Raw genomic sequence first — 15,638 nt, forward strand, 5'->3', positions numbered from 1 at the left:
GTGAGTGCAGCTCTGGAGTATAATACAGGATGTAACTCAGAATCAATACAGGATAAGTAATGTAATATACACAGTGACTGCACCAGCAGAATAGTGAGTGCAGCTCTGGGGTGTAATACAGGATGTAAAGGTACTGTCACACTAAGCGATATCGCTAGCAATATCGCTATAACTTGTGACGTTATAGCGATATTGCTAGCGATATCGCTGTGTCTGATACTTACCAATGACCCGCTGCTTATCGCTGATCGTGCGAGAACGTCCAGGACTGTTTCTCGTCGTCAGCTTCCTGCAGCGCTTCCTGTGGAGAGACAAGCGAGGAGCCGGGCGGGAGGACGCAGGATCGCCTAGTGTGACAGGTAAGTAGCGACCCCCGTCCCCAGCGATGTCGCTGGTGAGATCTGCCTGTGTGGCAGCTCACTAGCGACCACTTAGCGATGTACCAGCGATCCTGACCGCGTCATATCGCTGGTCAGGATCGCTGGTACATCGCCAAGTGTGACAGTACCTTAACTCAGGATCAGTACAGGATAAGTAATGTATGTACACAGTGACTGCACCAGCAGAATAGTGAGTGCAGCTTTGGAGGTATAATACAGGATGTAACTCAGGATCAGTACAGGATAAGTAATGTATGTACACAGTGACTGCACCAGCAGAATAGTGAGTGCAGCTTTGGGGTATAATACAGGATGTAACTCAGGATCAGTACAGGATAAGTAATGTATGTACACAGTGACAGCATCAGCAGAATAATGAGTGCAGCTCTGGGGTATAATACAGGATGTAACTCAGGATCAGTACAGGATCTGTAATGTAATGTATGTGCACAGTGACTGCACCAGCAGAATAGTGAGTGCAGCTCTGGGGTATAATACAGGATGTAACTCAGGATCAGTACAGGATAAGTAATGTAATGTATGTGCACAGTGACTGCACCAGCAGAATAGTGAGTGCAGCTCTGGAGTATAATACAGGATGTAACTCAGGATCAGTACAGGATAAGTAATGTATGTACACAATGACTGCAGCAGCAGAATAGTTATTGCAGCTCTGGGGTATAATACAGGAGGTATCAGTAACATGTACACACTGATACAATGGCTTTGTGTAGGTTAGCACTATATGTAACCTGTAAAGTAAGGAGTTGACAGTATAGAAGCTTTTTCCTCTTCGCTCCCCTCCCCCTCGGCCATTTAGCTCTCAGGGTGGTGTTTTTGCAGTCCACCCCCTCAGTACTATGGCTCTGCAGGCCTCTTCCCATAATTCCTGGTGCTCACCTGCAGGCTTGATAACAGCTATTGTTATGTACAGAGGCTTTTGGCCCCGGGTGGTCTGCTGGGGTGGGTGTGAGGGGGAGCGATATGGTTGATTTTTCGTTCAGTAAGGACAGTTGTCGTGTTTCTCCGTGTTCTGCGCCGTGTCGCTTACATAGAGGTATTGTGGTGGGGGAGGACAGGCACTGCAGCCCTGCCGTTGTCGGCTTGTTAATCGTGACTGAGGGTTTGTATGGGGGAGGGGGCCAGGATTCAGCAGTGGGAATAACTCATCTTGCTTCTATTCTTACTCAGTTTAGTCATTTCTGTTTCTGTGAAAGCTGGATGCCACTACCATGATTGTCACCAAGCTTTTCCAGACTCCTGAATTACAATTTCACTTAGTTAAACAGGAATACAGAATCAAGGATGTATATTTCGATGCCAGGTTATGGATGATTTGGTAGTGGCCTTACCAGATGGTGTACCACCAAAGATCAGCAGATAATTAAAAGTGCAGTAACAATTAGAAGTAGTAAATCTCGAAAAAATGTAACCCCCAAATCAAAAGGCTGAAACATTGACGTTCAATGATAAAATTCTGGCTACCTCCACCACCACCAGAGGGCACTCCAGAGCGAACTGAAGACTTATTCATTATTTAGGTCCAGACCTCCCTCTAGTGGTAGCTTCACACAACTGCATCACAGCATTGATGTAGAAAAGGCTGTCTTATGCTTTTTCTTGCTTTTCTGCAGCCGCCTGATCTCATGATGCAAGTTCTCATGAATACCTGTGTCTATATGTAAATGTGAGATTCAATTTTTATTTTCTTTCTAGGGGGAATTGGAGCGCCAGCTGCTGCAAGCCAACCCCATCCTAGAGTCTTTTGGGAACGCCAAGACAGTCAAGAACGACAACTCATCCCGCTTTGTAAGTGGCAGGGGTTTTAGGTCATGGCAGGCTGTGCACTTACAGATCTCATGTCGAGGAGGCTTCCTGATTGACACTTGGCCTGATGGGGCTGCTGTTTTTGCTTTGCTAATGAAGGGCCTAATCTACACAGTGCGGCCCTTGATTCTGCCCTGTAAAGCTCCTTGCAGAATCTTAGTCCGGGCAGTGTCCGGTTCCTTCTAGGTAATCCTGCCTGCAGAGACTCCCTTGTCCTGACGCCACCTGCTTACATGACCCCGCTGCCTGTCTGTAATAAAAGCCTAATGTGAAGGCAGAAATGTGAGCCCACTCATCTCCTGCCCCCTGGCTTCATTGATGAGTCTGAGGAATTGTGATTGACTACTGAAATGTCTTCAGCAGACTAAAAGGGGGTAATCCACAATCGAAGGTGAGCGTGGTCCTGCTCGCCTCCCGATGTGGAAGTGTGCGGCGTTGGATTGCCCCTTTTAATCATCAGGAGGGATTTTGATTTTAATTTCTGCATCTTTCTCCCCTTTTTTCCAGGGCAAATTCATCCGGATAAACTTTGATGTGACCGGTTACATTGTAGGTGCCAATATTGAGACATGTATCCTTTTCCTTCACCCTTGCCCTGCCCTCTCAGCTGGCCTTGCTGCCCCGTGAAATGCCAAGAGTCCATTACAGCGAGTTTATGATGTCCATTATCACACAAGTTATGGATCTTCACTGAGAACTTCCTAAAATAGTCAAATTCGCTCCCATGAAGTGACTGCAGCGAAGAGAGGGAGTTCTCATCTTATAATACAGAAACCCCTAGAATGCCGCCAATGGTGACCACTCCACCTTTGTACGTCATAGTTTAATCTTGTCGCATGTTATTGGGGTGTTCACACTAACCATGAGAGCTGTCGGCAGGCTTGCTGATGGTTTCCTGGTAGAAGCATAAGGTTTTCGGTCAGACAATAAGCAGATCGGACTGAACCAGTGGACTGCTACTGTTCTACTATGCCTTCCCCTGTGAGTTTCACCTCATTTACAGGAGCACTGCCCCCCTTCCCAAATGTCCTCGGATAAGGGATCATGCAAAGCAGGAATCTCGTGTGCTCGTTATCTCGTGTTACCGCCCGGGATTCAGTGTTTATATGTTATGCCACAGGCTGTTATTAGTAGGGACACCGTGGTGGGAACACGAGCCAACCTGTGGCATTTCTCAGCAAAAAATCTATCTACAGCAGGGAAATTAAATCCCATTCCTTGGATTCCTCGTAGCGCCAAGTTTAAGAGAAATTCAGCTTTTCTTAATTAAAACCAGTGCACTTCTCTCCGGTGCGGGTTTAACACTATGCTGGGCTGGAGATGAGAAGGGGCAAGACAGGTATATACCTGATCTATGGATGGATATAGCTGCCGCCGTGTGGGCTGGGGTAACATTCAGCACTAACTCGGGCCCAAAGAATCAAAGCTGCCTCTGGACTGCGGCCACTGGTCAGTTTGGGGGGGGGGGGGGGGCTGCGTCTGCTGGTCGGCCTTTTGGGGAGGTCGAGGGGCTGCGTCTGCCGGTCAGCCATAACGTGGGCTGCGTCCGCCGGTCAGCCATAACGTGGGCTGCGTCCGCCGGTCAGCCACAACGTGGGGCTGCGTCCGCCGGTCAGCCACAACGTGGGGCTGCGTCCGCCGGTCAGCCACAACGTGGGGCTGCGTCCGCCGGTCAGCCACAACGTGGGGCTGCGTCCGCCGGTCAGCCACAACGGGGGGGCTGCGTCCGCACGTCAGCCACAACGGGGGGGCTGCGTCCGCACGTCAGCCACAACGGGGGGGCTGCGTCCGCACGTCAGCCACAACGGGGGGGCTGCGTCCGCACGTCAGCCACAACGGGGGGGCTGCGTCCGCACGTCAGCCACAACGGGGGGGCTGCGTCCGCACGTCAGCCACAACGGGGGGGCTGCGTCCGCACGTCAGCCACAACGGGGGGGCTGCGTCCGCACGTCAGCCACAACGGGGGGGCTGCGTCCGCACGTCAGCCACAACGGGGGGGCTGCGTCCGCACGTCAGCCACAACGGGGGGGCTGCGTCCGCACGTCAGCCACAACGGGGGGGCTGCGTCCGCACGTCAGCCACAACGGGGGGGCTGCGTCCGCACGTCAGCCACAACGGGGGGGCTGCGTCCGCACGTCAGCCACAACGGGGGGGCTGCGTCCGCACGTCAGCCACAACGGGGGGGCTGCGTCCGCACGTCAGCCACAACGGGGGGGCTGCGTCCGCACGTCAGCCACAACGGGGGGGCTGCGTCCGCACGTCAGCCACAACGGGGGGGCTGCGTCCGCACGTCAGCCACAACGGGGGGGCTGCGTCCGCACGTCAGCCACAACGGGGGGGCTGCGTCCGCACGTCAGCCACAACGGGGGGGCTGCGTCCGCACGTCAGCCACAACGGGGGGGCTGCGTCCGCACGTCAGCCACAACGGGGGGGCTGCGTCCGCACGTCAGCCACAACGGGGGGGCTGCGTCCGCACGTCAGCCACAACGGGGGGGCTGCGTCCGCACGTCAGCCACAACGGGGGGGCTGCGTCCGCACGTCAGCCACAACGGGGGGGCTGCGTCCGCACGTCAGCCACAACGGGGGGGCTGCGTCCGCACGTCAGCCACAACGGGGGGGCTGCGTCCGCACGTCAGCCACAACGGGGGGGCTGCGTCCGCACGTCAGCCACAACGGGGGGGCTGCGTCCGCACGTCAGCCACAACGGGGGGGCTGCGTCCGCACGTCAGCCACAACGGGGGGGCTGCGTCCGCACGTCAGCCACAACGGGGGGGCTGCGTCCGCACGTCAGCCACAACGGGGGGGCTGCGTCCGCACGTCAGCCACAACGGGGGGGCTGCGTCCGCACGTCAGCCACAACGGGGGGGCTGCGTCCGCACGTCAGCCACAACGGGGGGGCTGCGTCCGCACGTCAGCCACAACGGGGGGGCTGCGTCCGCACGTCAGCCACAACGGGGGGGCTGCGTCCGCACGTCAGCCACAACGGGGGGGCTGCGTCCGCACGTCAGCCACAACGGGGGGGCTGCGTCCGCACGTCAGCCACAACGGGGGGGCTGCGTCCGCACGTCAGCCACAACGGGGGGGCTGCGTCCGCACGTCAGCCACAACGGGGGGGCTGCGTCCGCACGTCAGCCACAACGGGGGGGCTGCGTCCGCACGTCAGCCACAACGGGGGGGCTGCGTCCGCACGTCAGCCACAACGGGGGGGCTGCGTCCGCACGTCAGCCACAACGGGGGGGCTGCGTCCGCACGTCAGCCACAACGGGGGGGCTGCGTCCGCACGTCAGCCACAACGGGGGGGCTGCGTCCGCACGTCAGCCACAACGGGGGGGCTGCGTCCGCACGTCAGCCACAACGGGGGGGCTGCGTCCGCACGTCAGCCACAACGGGGGGGCTGCGTCCGCACGTCAGCCACAACGGGGGGGCTGCGTCCGCACTGCAGAAAGTCACTACACGGGAGCATCCAAATCAGAAAAAACATGGCTGCCTTCTTCCAGAAGCAACACCACTTAGGTCTATTTCATCAGCATTAGAAATTATGCCGCCCCAATTGGGACATCGGACAAACCTACCGGTTGTGTCAGGATCTCCCAGAAAACACCTGCTTTGGATTCTCCGCTATTCACGTGGTAATCTCCTTGACGCCAGTCCTTCAGACTTGCTGGAAAAGTCTCGAGCCATCCGACAGGCCAAGGACGAGAGGACCTTCCATATTTTCTACCAGCTGCTTGCAGGATCGGGGGAACACTTGAAGTGTAAGTCTTCATCCATTACTGGCGCAGATGGAGAAGACCTTGGTGGCTGGCCATCAGCAACCCTGTGACTTTTTCTCTGTCCATAGCGGATCTGCTGCTGGAAGGCTTCAACAACTACAGATTTGTCTCTAATGGCTACGTCCCAATCCCCGGGCAACAGGACAAGGACAACTTTCAGGAGACCATGGAGGCCATGCACATCATGGGTTTCTCTCATGATGAGATACTGTGTAAGTAAGATCTGATATTCTTCCATCAGGGCATGCCGAAAGTTGTAGTGTCTCCACGACTGAAGAGCCATAGGTTGGAGACTGTTGGCCCATGGAATATATTGGCTGTAGATCTTGTCTCAACCCCATATTTCCTGTCTCCTCTCCTCGCTCAGCGATGCTCAAGGTCGTCTCTGCAGTTCTACAGTTCGGAAACATCGTCTTCAAGAAGGAGAGGAACACAGATCAGGCGTCAATGCCGGAGAACACAGGTTGGTGAGGTCTGCACTAGCAATATTCAGGAGCAGATCGCTGGTTGATGGGGTCTGTGACAACATCTGATTGGGCAGACCCCCCCCCACTGTCTGTGGTGCAAGTGGCTATGCCCACTCATCGCCTTTTTCTTAGAAACACCTTCCATGCCTGTGTGCCCATCACAACACTGCCTGTGCTTTGAAAATTGTTGTTAAAGCTGCATCCTGATACATTTAAATGATAACCCACAGCTGCCAGGTAGTGTTGTCATAGGGAGCACCAGGTCCAACACTTCACGTTTTTTCGTATTATCCCTGACGGCACCTCAGCGTTGATTATTCACGGTTTGCATAATTCCTCCCTGACCATAATTTGCATCTAATCAGTCTCCAGAAGTTGTGGGGATGGAGGCTGAACGTACGTAGCGTGTTTTTGGTGTTTATTTTCATTGGGTCCGGACTGTGGAGAAAAGAGCAGAGGCCAAGAATCTGCAGCCAAACCCCAAGGGATGTGTGTGAGCCAAAGAAAATCGCTCGCTGGACCCTCTAACCTATTGTTTCCCCCGGTACAGGAATTTATTATAAGCTCAGGTCCAGCAGTTGAGATGTCACAGATCGCCCCGCTGCAGACAGCGACCACCCTCATCAATAATGCTTCCTTCTAGTTCTTCTCATAGATGAGTTCTACGCAGTTCAACTGTGGTGAAACTACAACTCCCAGCATGTTGGAAGTTGTAGATCACCACTTTTTTTATTATCCTGGGTCAAAATGATAATCTAGAATATCTGATAGTCCAGTTCTGTAGCCCATCTGGATCTTTCAACCCGATGCAGCTGCCCCCCCTCCTACTTGTACTCATTCCACTCTTGCATAGGTCCACCTTCATTTCTGGCGTGGTGGAAATAGTAATTTAATATCGGTTACTTCAGGCCTGCGCTATGCATGATTTCCCCAGAGACTTTCCTTTCCAAGCACATAGCAAACTCGGAAGTCACAGAACTTTCAGATCTTGCTCAGACCAGAGCTGAAAGAAGCTGACGTCTTCAAAGTATACTTCTTGATGCAAGTGGAGATTTTGAGAAGTTTGCTGTCAGGGTAAATTTTTGTTAGGACATCGTGTGGTTTGCCAAGTACAAAGGGTTAAACTGGGACAATTTTTTTTCAGTATGTGCAATAAGTTAAGGAGGGCTCCATAAAACATATAACTTGTACCCCTCTGAGCCTCATGTGAACCATTTCACCGAGCCAAGATAGGCTGGTTGCCCAATCCTGAATGATGTAGAGATAAGTTTGTCCACTGACCCTTTAACGCCTCTAAGGGGCTGTACATAAAATAAGTGGCTCCATACTGCACATAACTGTACCACTCTCTGCCTCATCGCACCCTTCCTGCAGAGCCAAAATAGGCCGGTGACACATTTCCTTTTAATATTGACTTTTAGGTAACGGGGAGGGGGGGGGGTGTTAACGGACTCGTAATTTCCACCTTGTTAAGGGGCTGCACATAAAATGATGGGCTCCTTAATCCACATATCTGTGCACCTCTCAGCCTCATCTCAACCATTCTGCAGAGCCAAGATAGGCTGGTGACACTTCTTACATTATAGACTTATTAGTACCAGAATGTCTACTGACCCTCTCAATACACACTTTATGGGGGAGGTTTGTGGGTGCAGCTGCCCCATAGTTGTGCAGGTACCCTCCCCCAGGAATCCTGTCCTGTAATATTTACCCGTTTAGATGATCAGCCCAAATTTGTGAAAACTTTGGGGAGAACCTGCATGGGTCCAATCCCAGTCCTTAATAGCAGCACATAAGGAATTGTTACATGGGGTCAGTTTTATAAGTTGTTCATAGAATGATTCCGGCCAACCGTACGCTTATATTTGTGCCACTGAGACTCCTCTTAGCTATTTTGCAGAGCCAAGATAGGCTGCCTGCTTAATCCTTATTGACGTTTAGATAAGTCTTTCAACCGACCCTTTAAGGGGCTGCACATAAAATAAGTGGCCCCAAACTGCACATATCTGTACCACTTTCAGCCTCATCGCACTCTTTCTACAAAGCCAAAATAGGCTTGTGACACGCTTCCTTTTGAATACTGACTTTTAAGTAACAAGATGTTAACTGACTCCTAACTTAAACTTTTGAGTGGCTGTACATAAAATGAAAATGGACTCCTTAAATGGAATCTGTCACCCCATTTTAGGCTACTTTCAGACTTGCGTTATGAGGCGCATCGTAGGGCTGCCGCTTAGTTCCGCCCCCTGCCGTGCCCCCTCCGGTTAGCTCCTCCTATGGGCGCATGATGCTGCATGTGACCTGCGTCCTCTATATTTAGCGTTGGGTACGCAGGCTGTGCGCTGGTATGCTTTTGCGGGCGCATGCGCCCTTTTGGCGCTGCGCAGACGAGCCCCTAACGCACCGTGTTGCATTTTGGTGCGCTCAGAGCAGCGCCAAAAAGGCGCATGTGCCCGCAAAAGCATACCAGCACACGGCCTGCGTACACAACGCTAAATATAGGGGATGCAGGTCGCATGCAGGGTCATGCGCCCATAGGAGGAACTGACCGGAGGGGGCGCGGCAGGGGGCGTAGCTTAGCGACGGCGCTGCGCCTCATAACGCAAGTCTGAAAGTAGCCTTAGCCCTATCAGCTGCAGCCACTGCCATCAAGAGCTTATCTACAGCATTCTGTAATTCTGTAGATCAGGGTTCCCCAACTCCACTCCTCAAGCCCCACCAACAGATCATGTTTTCAGGATTTCCTTTGTATTGCACAGGTGAAGCAATTATCACCTGAGCAATACTTAGGAAATCCTGAAAACATGATCTGTTGGGTGGCCTTGAGGAGTGGAGTTGGGGATCCCTGCTGCAAATAAGTCCCCGATAAAACCTGAAAGATAAGAAAAACACATTAGATTATACTCACCGGGGGGGCGGAGTCAGGTGCCGCAGTCCGGTCCGGCGCCTCCCATCTTCTAGCGATGATGTCCTCCTCCTTGCTTCTCCCTTGGCTCCTGCGCAGTGGTACTTTATCTGCCCTGTTGAGGGCAGAGTAAAGTACTGCACTGCGCAGGCGCCGGGAAAGGTCAGAGAGGTCCTGCGCACTGCAGTATTCTGCTCTGCCCACAACAGGGCAGAGCAGTGCGCCTGCGCAGGAGCCGAGAGAAGCAAGGAGGAGGACATCGTTGTATGAAGATGGGAGGCGCCGGACCAGACGGCGACACCCATCGGACCGGACTGAACGCCAGGGTGAGTATAATCTAAAGCCCCCGTCACACACAGTGAGATTGCTGCTGAGTCACAAGTTTTTTGACGCAACAGCGATCTCACCAGTGATCTCGCTGTGTGTGACCTGTATCTGACCTGGTATCTAAGGTACACAGCGGGTAACTAAGCGATGCACGCGCTTGTTACCCGTGTCGTAGCTGGTCCCGATCGCTGGTGAGATCTGCCTGTTTGGCAGCTCACCAGCGATCATGTAGCGACACACCAGCGATCCTGACAAGGTCATATCGTTGTCGGGATCGCTGGTGCATCGCTATGTGTGACGGGGGCCTAACTCTCTTCTTATCTTTCAGGTTACATCGGGGGGCTTATCTACAGCATTACAGAATGCTGTAGATAAGCCACTGATGGCTGTGGCCGCAGCTTATAGGCCAAAAATGGGGTGACTTCCTTTAATGCACGTTGATGGGCCTCTCTCAGCCTCAGCTCAACCATTCTGCAGAGCCAAGATAGGCTGGTGACTCAATGCCTTACAGTATTGATTCATTGGTAGCATATCAGCTAATTCCTTATTGACTCTTTTGGGAGACGATGAGTATAACGGTGCCCCCCTAGTTGTACATAAACTCTATATAAACTACTGGAAGCCTTTACCATTAATGCTTTCCTTTTAGCGATGTGGCTCTGCTTCGCCAAAAAACGTTGCAATGTGGTCAAATCCAAAATGTTACGTTATATTGAGACATTTTAGAAAGGGCTGTACATAGAATGGACAGACCTGACATTTTGCAGATATTTGTACCCTGTGAACCCTGATCTCGGCCATTCTGCAAAGCCAAGATAGCCTGGTGACGCACTTGTAGGTAACATAACCTCATAGAGATTTAGAGCCAGTTTTTGGGTGTCGTAAAGATTCATGCAGTAACCAAGTTCAAGCCCTTGTTAGAGCAGCGTTTCGGAGACATGGGCCAGATCTTTTCTTTTAGGCGATTAGTAAGCAGAAAGCGAGGGGCCGATCCTCAGCAGCTGATAGCGATTTACCCCCCCTTAGTGCCGGCCGTTTTCTGACTGTGGGGGTTACGGGGAGGTGAGTTGCGTGATTGACATAAACCAGGTGCATCATCCTGCCTTCTCTTCCCAGCCGCGCAGAAACTCTGCCATCTGCTGGGCATGAACGTCATGGAGTTCACACGAGCAATCCTCACTCCTCGCATCAAAGTGGGCCGGGACTACGTGCAGAAGGCACAGACCAAGGAGCAGGTGAGCCTAGGCCAACATGGACATGACGCCAGCACAGGAAGCTGCTGTGTATGTAACCTCCGAAAATCCTGTACCTGAGGTTCCGATCCGGGCATTTGACAAGTTTTAAAAACGATTGTGGGATGAGGAATGTTTGCTGTAATTGTAATCTGAAATAACCAATAGTAGTAATATGAATTCTCACTGCCTCCAACAACCACTAGGGGGAGCTTACTGCATATGGAGCCTAAAGGAAGCTGTATAGATTCGTGTGCAGTGATCTCCCCCTGGTGGCGACTGCAGATAATGAGAATTTTATTTATTTTAATAATTTTTTTTTTTATCTATGCTTCTATAATAAAAATCTTTATTTTTATATAGCGCTAACATATTCCGCAGCGCTTTACAGTTTGCATACATTTTCATCACTGTCCCCGATGGGGCTCACAATCTAAATTCCCTATCAGTATGTCTTTGAAATGTGGGAGGAAACCGGAGTACCCGCAGGAAACCCACGCAAACACGGGGAGAACATACAAACTCCTTGCAGATGTTGTCCTTGGTGAGATTTGAACCCAGGACCCCAGCGCTGCAAGGCTGCAGCGCTAACCACTGAGCCACCGTGCTGCCCATACGATATCCAGGATATCCATAGATTATAATCAAAGCTGGCAGGATGTGCTAATACAGACCGGAGCTAGATAGCAGTGCTGACTGTTTTATTCTCTATTTCAGGCGGACTTTGCCATAGAAGCTTTGGCCAAGGCGACCTACGAGCGACTCTTCCGTTGGCTAGTCCATCGGATCAACAAAGCCTTGGACCGAACCAAGCGCCAAGGAGCCTCCTTCATCGGCATCCTGGATATCGCTGGTTTTGAGATCTTTGAGGTTTGGTTTTTGGGACCAGAATCCATAGAAATCAGGGCAAATGTTGGGAGTTGTAGCACCACAGATTCCAGTTTACCAGTCCAGACAGTCATCTTATCCTACATTCTAAGTTCAAGGAGTTCCCCTTTAATTTTGCATCTGCACCAATAAATCTTGATCCTGAGGTGGGTTATCTGTTAGTAATTTATGTCAGTGGGACGCGCGTGTCCTCAGTGCTGCGTTATTATATAATTCGATGCGTTATATCGCCCATGATCCAATATACTGCAGAACATGAAGCTCCATTATGAGCTGGATATTACACGCAGGTCCTTATTTAATTTACATGTAAATTTGCAAGGATATTTCCTTATCAAGTAGCTTGACATATGCTCTAGTCACTTCCAGAGCTGCGTTCTCGTACTATAAAATCGCATACATTCCCCTGCTGGCACAGTGTCTGTACTGCACGTAACCTGAATTCCATGTGGTACGGAATATAGGATCTTGGCTGAACTTATAGGGGGGCTGTGACCTGCAGAATCATGGGTACTGTTAATGGCGCCACTCACTTTTTTTTTTTTTTCTTTTTCAGCTGAACTCTTTCGAGCAGCTCTGCATCAATTACACCAACGAGAAGCTGCAGCAGCTCTTCAACCACACCATGTTCATCCTGGAGCAGGAGGAGTACCAGCGTGAGGGCATCGAGTGGAACTTCATAGACTTTGGCCTGGACTTGCAGCCCTGCATTGACCTCATTGAGAGGCCGGTAAGTCCTGCAGGCTCTACTGCCTGGATTATTGCGTTTATATCAGATAATTTGATGCTATTTGTGGGGTGAAGATATCCTGATAATCCGCCCAGTCATGGTGTCTCCACCCTTGTTAGGGATCCTGCACCACAGAAGTTGATGGTGAACTCAAGCAGTCCTGCTTACAGCTTTGATGCCATCTGGTGGCAAAATGTAGAACTGCACCACACACTAATTGTATTTCATGCATTGACATCGCTTTCTGTCCCAATTAGGATTCACAATCTAAATTCCAAGTTATTCTACCACTTGAATCCAGATTTGTCATGTACCTGCACGGCCGACCCTCAATCTGACTACTTATATCATGTATGCATGTTCTCCGCAGGCTAACCCTCCTGGGGTCCTGGCTCTGCTGGATGAAGAATGCTGGTTCCCCAAAGCCACAGATAAGACTTTTGTGGACAAACTGGTCCAGGAACAAGGCACCCACTCCAAATTCCAAAAGCCGCGGCAACTGAAGGACAAGGCCGACTTCTGCATCATCCATTATGCTGGCAGGGTGAGTCCCTTTACTGCACTGTGGTGATTGTACCGTGTGGACCAGCTCAGGAGCGGACATTGAATCCAAATGTGCATATGGGGCCGTTTCCCAATCACGGGATAATCAATGAGTGTGTGGGAACCCAATAATCGCCGTATACAGCCATCTTTGTCAGACCCACAGGCTTTAACTGGCGCAGCAGCATACATGTGACCATTAATCTATTTCAATGAAGCACACTAGACCCTCATTTTTTTCCCAGTGCCCACCTACAGCTATTACCTGTGTGCACATTGATCCACCTTCTGTTTCCCATTTACCAAGCGCTCTCACTCCACAGGTGGATTATAAAGCAGATGAATGGCTAATGAAGAACATGGATCCCCTGAACGATAACGTGGCCACGCTGCTTCACCAGTCCACAGACAAGTTTGTGGCTGAGCTTTGGAAGGACGGTACGTCTTCGCCTGCGGTTGCTGTATAAGCCCCTGATACACGTCCACGTACATTCAGTGATTTTCGATTAGACATACTGTCCTGAAAGCCTCCTTTTATGACCACTTATGTGGAGGTGAATGTGTAGTCTTAGGCTGGGCTGCATGCTGGGAACCCGCTAAATAGTGTCAGTCTCATTGATGACATTGGTTCCTTCTCTGCTTTTCTTAACAGGTTTTCACAATCTCCATTGCTGTCAGTGAATGGGTGGGACGTCCTCTTACTTGCCTTCAGAGGAGAAGACCCTGTAGCTGCAGAGCTAGTTACCGAGTCATCTCCTAGCGAGTCTCAAAAAAGATCTGAACAGGTTATCAGCTTCTAAAAATAAAGAATACTTCCATTCACTGACGGCAAGAAGAGATAAAAGGGTTCTGCAGCACTTCTCACTTCCGCTTTGCGTGGGAGATGAGCCGTTCTGATGATTGGTCAATGGGCGTGTTCACAGTTAGTATGTTACCCAATGTGGAAGTGAAAAAATCCCATTTAAAACTTGTAGGGCACCCCTTTAATTTGTAGCTTTTTTGTTTTCTGTAGTGGATCGTATCGTTGGCCTTGACCAGGTGGCAGGAATGACGGAGACTGCCTTCGGCTCTGCATACAAAACCAAGAAAGGCATGTTCCGGACCGTGGGGCAGCTGTACAAAGAGTCATTGACCAAACTCATGGCGACACTCCGTAATACCAACCCCAACTTTGTGCGCTGTATCATCCCCAACCACGAGAAGCGGGTGAGTGTGCATCGGGCAATCACGAGGCGCTACATCCTCAACTGAGACACTTTCATACCATAAAGCGGTTGTTCATGTTCAGGAATAGAACCCTCCATATTATGCACTCATCCCCCTGGGTCCAGTGCCAGCTCTCTGCTGCTGCTCCAGCAACCGCGAGTGTAATCGCTGTAGCCGGTCACAGAGATTAGTGGCACATGGCGCTAATGTTACTCCTATCGTCAAACAGCAGCAGGGAGCCGGCACTGGACCTAGGGAGTATGAGTATTTGCTGAGGGTTGTGTTTTTTATTTTTTTCCATAGTTTGAGGCAAACTTTCCTGAAAGTGAAAATGCAACAAGATCTGATACCATTTTATGCATAGTGCAGGGCCTGTGGGGGTGGAGGTCTAGGCACAGTGTTATCAGTTATGTCCAGAGTGTCCCTTTAAATATTGTCCAAGAAGTATTGTTTCTCCTTGCGGAGATTGACATGCTAAGCATGCCGAGATGAGACTTAAAGCCGCAATGCTCCTCTGGGAAATATGCGAATTGTTTCTTCAGAGAGGAAGAGGACTAGAACTCTAGTGCCACCTATTGGAAGTAGCAATCCTAAAAGTCAATGTCAACCGAGCCTTGTCACATGACTTGGGCATTAGAGTTCTAGTCCTCTTCCTTTCTGAAGAGACAATTTGCATATTTCCCAGAGGAGCATTGCGGCTTTAAGTCTTCTCATCTCGGCATGCTCAGCATGTCAACCTCCACAAGGTTAAATGATACGACTTGGATATCGGTCAGACGCCTCACACAGCCAAACCAGATCTCTCACTTTGCACTGACAAGGGGCAGTACCCCGAAACAGTGTCTGCAAATTGAGATTCTGGATTGGCTTTTATCCCAAGTCATGTGACAAGGCTCGTTAAAGGGTCGACATTGACTTTTAGGAAAGTTACCTCCTATAGGTGGCACTAGAGTTCTAGACCTTAAAATGTTGAAAACTTAGAGTGCCGCATGTGACGGACTCCGTTCCTGTCTCCCACAGGCTGGGAAGCTGGACCCTCACTTGGTGCTCGACCAGCTCCGATGTAATGGTGTTTTGGAAGGTATCCGAATCTGCCGCCAGGGATTCCCCAACCGCATCGTCTTCCAGGAGTTCAGACAAAGGTAATGGATAAACGGTCACTATAAAGGGTTCGTCCACACTGGGCTTATCGGGTGGATTTGTGTTAGTGGAAATAGCAAAACGTCAGGTCCACAGAACAATATCTTAAAATCTTGGCTACAAAGCAGGTTTTCCGCCAGCAATTCTGCAGCTGTAAGTCCTCTGCGTGTTAGTCCGGCGTGGACGTATTGTGAAGTCGCTGGACCAGGTTCTTGCAGGG

General features: G+C 51.0%; 1 protein-coding gene across 2 annotated transcripts in view; it reads left to right on the top strand.

The window, feature by feature from the left end:
* MYH10 (myosin heavy chain 10) overlaps positions 1-15,638 on the top strand; it is an 84,279-nt gene that overhangs the window by 51,592 nt on the left and 17,049 nt on the right. For both annotated transcript variants that reach the window (XM_073559680.1, XM_073559681.1), the window contains 12 exons: positions 2,097-2,189; positions 2,715-2,778; positions 5,864-5,962; positions 6,049-6,192; positions 6,348-6,443; positions 10,796-10,914; positions 11,629-11,781; positions 12,356-12,529; positions 12,900-13,073; positions 13,396-13,510; positions 14,085-14,278; positions 15,299-15,420. In XM_073559680.1, the coding sequence (XP_073415781.1) occupies positions 2,097-2,189; positions 2,715-2,778; positions 5,864-5,962; positions 6,049-6,192; positions 6,348-6,443; positions 10,796-10,914; positions 11,629-11,781; positions 12,356-12,529; positions 12,900-13,073; positions 13,396-13,510; positions 14,085-14,278; positions 15,299-15,420 (1,547 nt within the window). The remainder of the gene's footprint in view (positions 1-2,096; positions 2,190-2,714; positions 2,779-5,863; positions 5,963-6,048; positions 6,193-6,347; positions 6,444-10,795; positions 10,915-11,628; positions 11,782-12,355; positions 12,530-12,899; positions 13,074-13,395; positions 13,511-14,084; positions 14,279-15,298; positions 15,421-15,638) is intronic.

The sequence above is a fragment of the Dendrobates tinctorius genome, unplaced genomic scaffold, assembly GCF_039654945.1.
Source record: "Dendrobates tinctorius isolate UK_male_01 unplaced genomic scaffold, ASM3965494v1 ptg000014l, whole genome shotgun sequence".
Classification (NCBI taxonomy): Eukaryota; Metazoa; Chordata; class Amphibia; order Anura; family Dendrobatidae; genus Dendrobates; species Dendrobates tinctorius.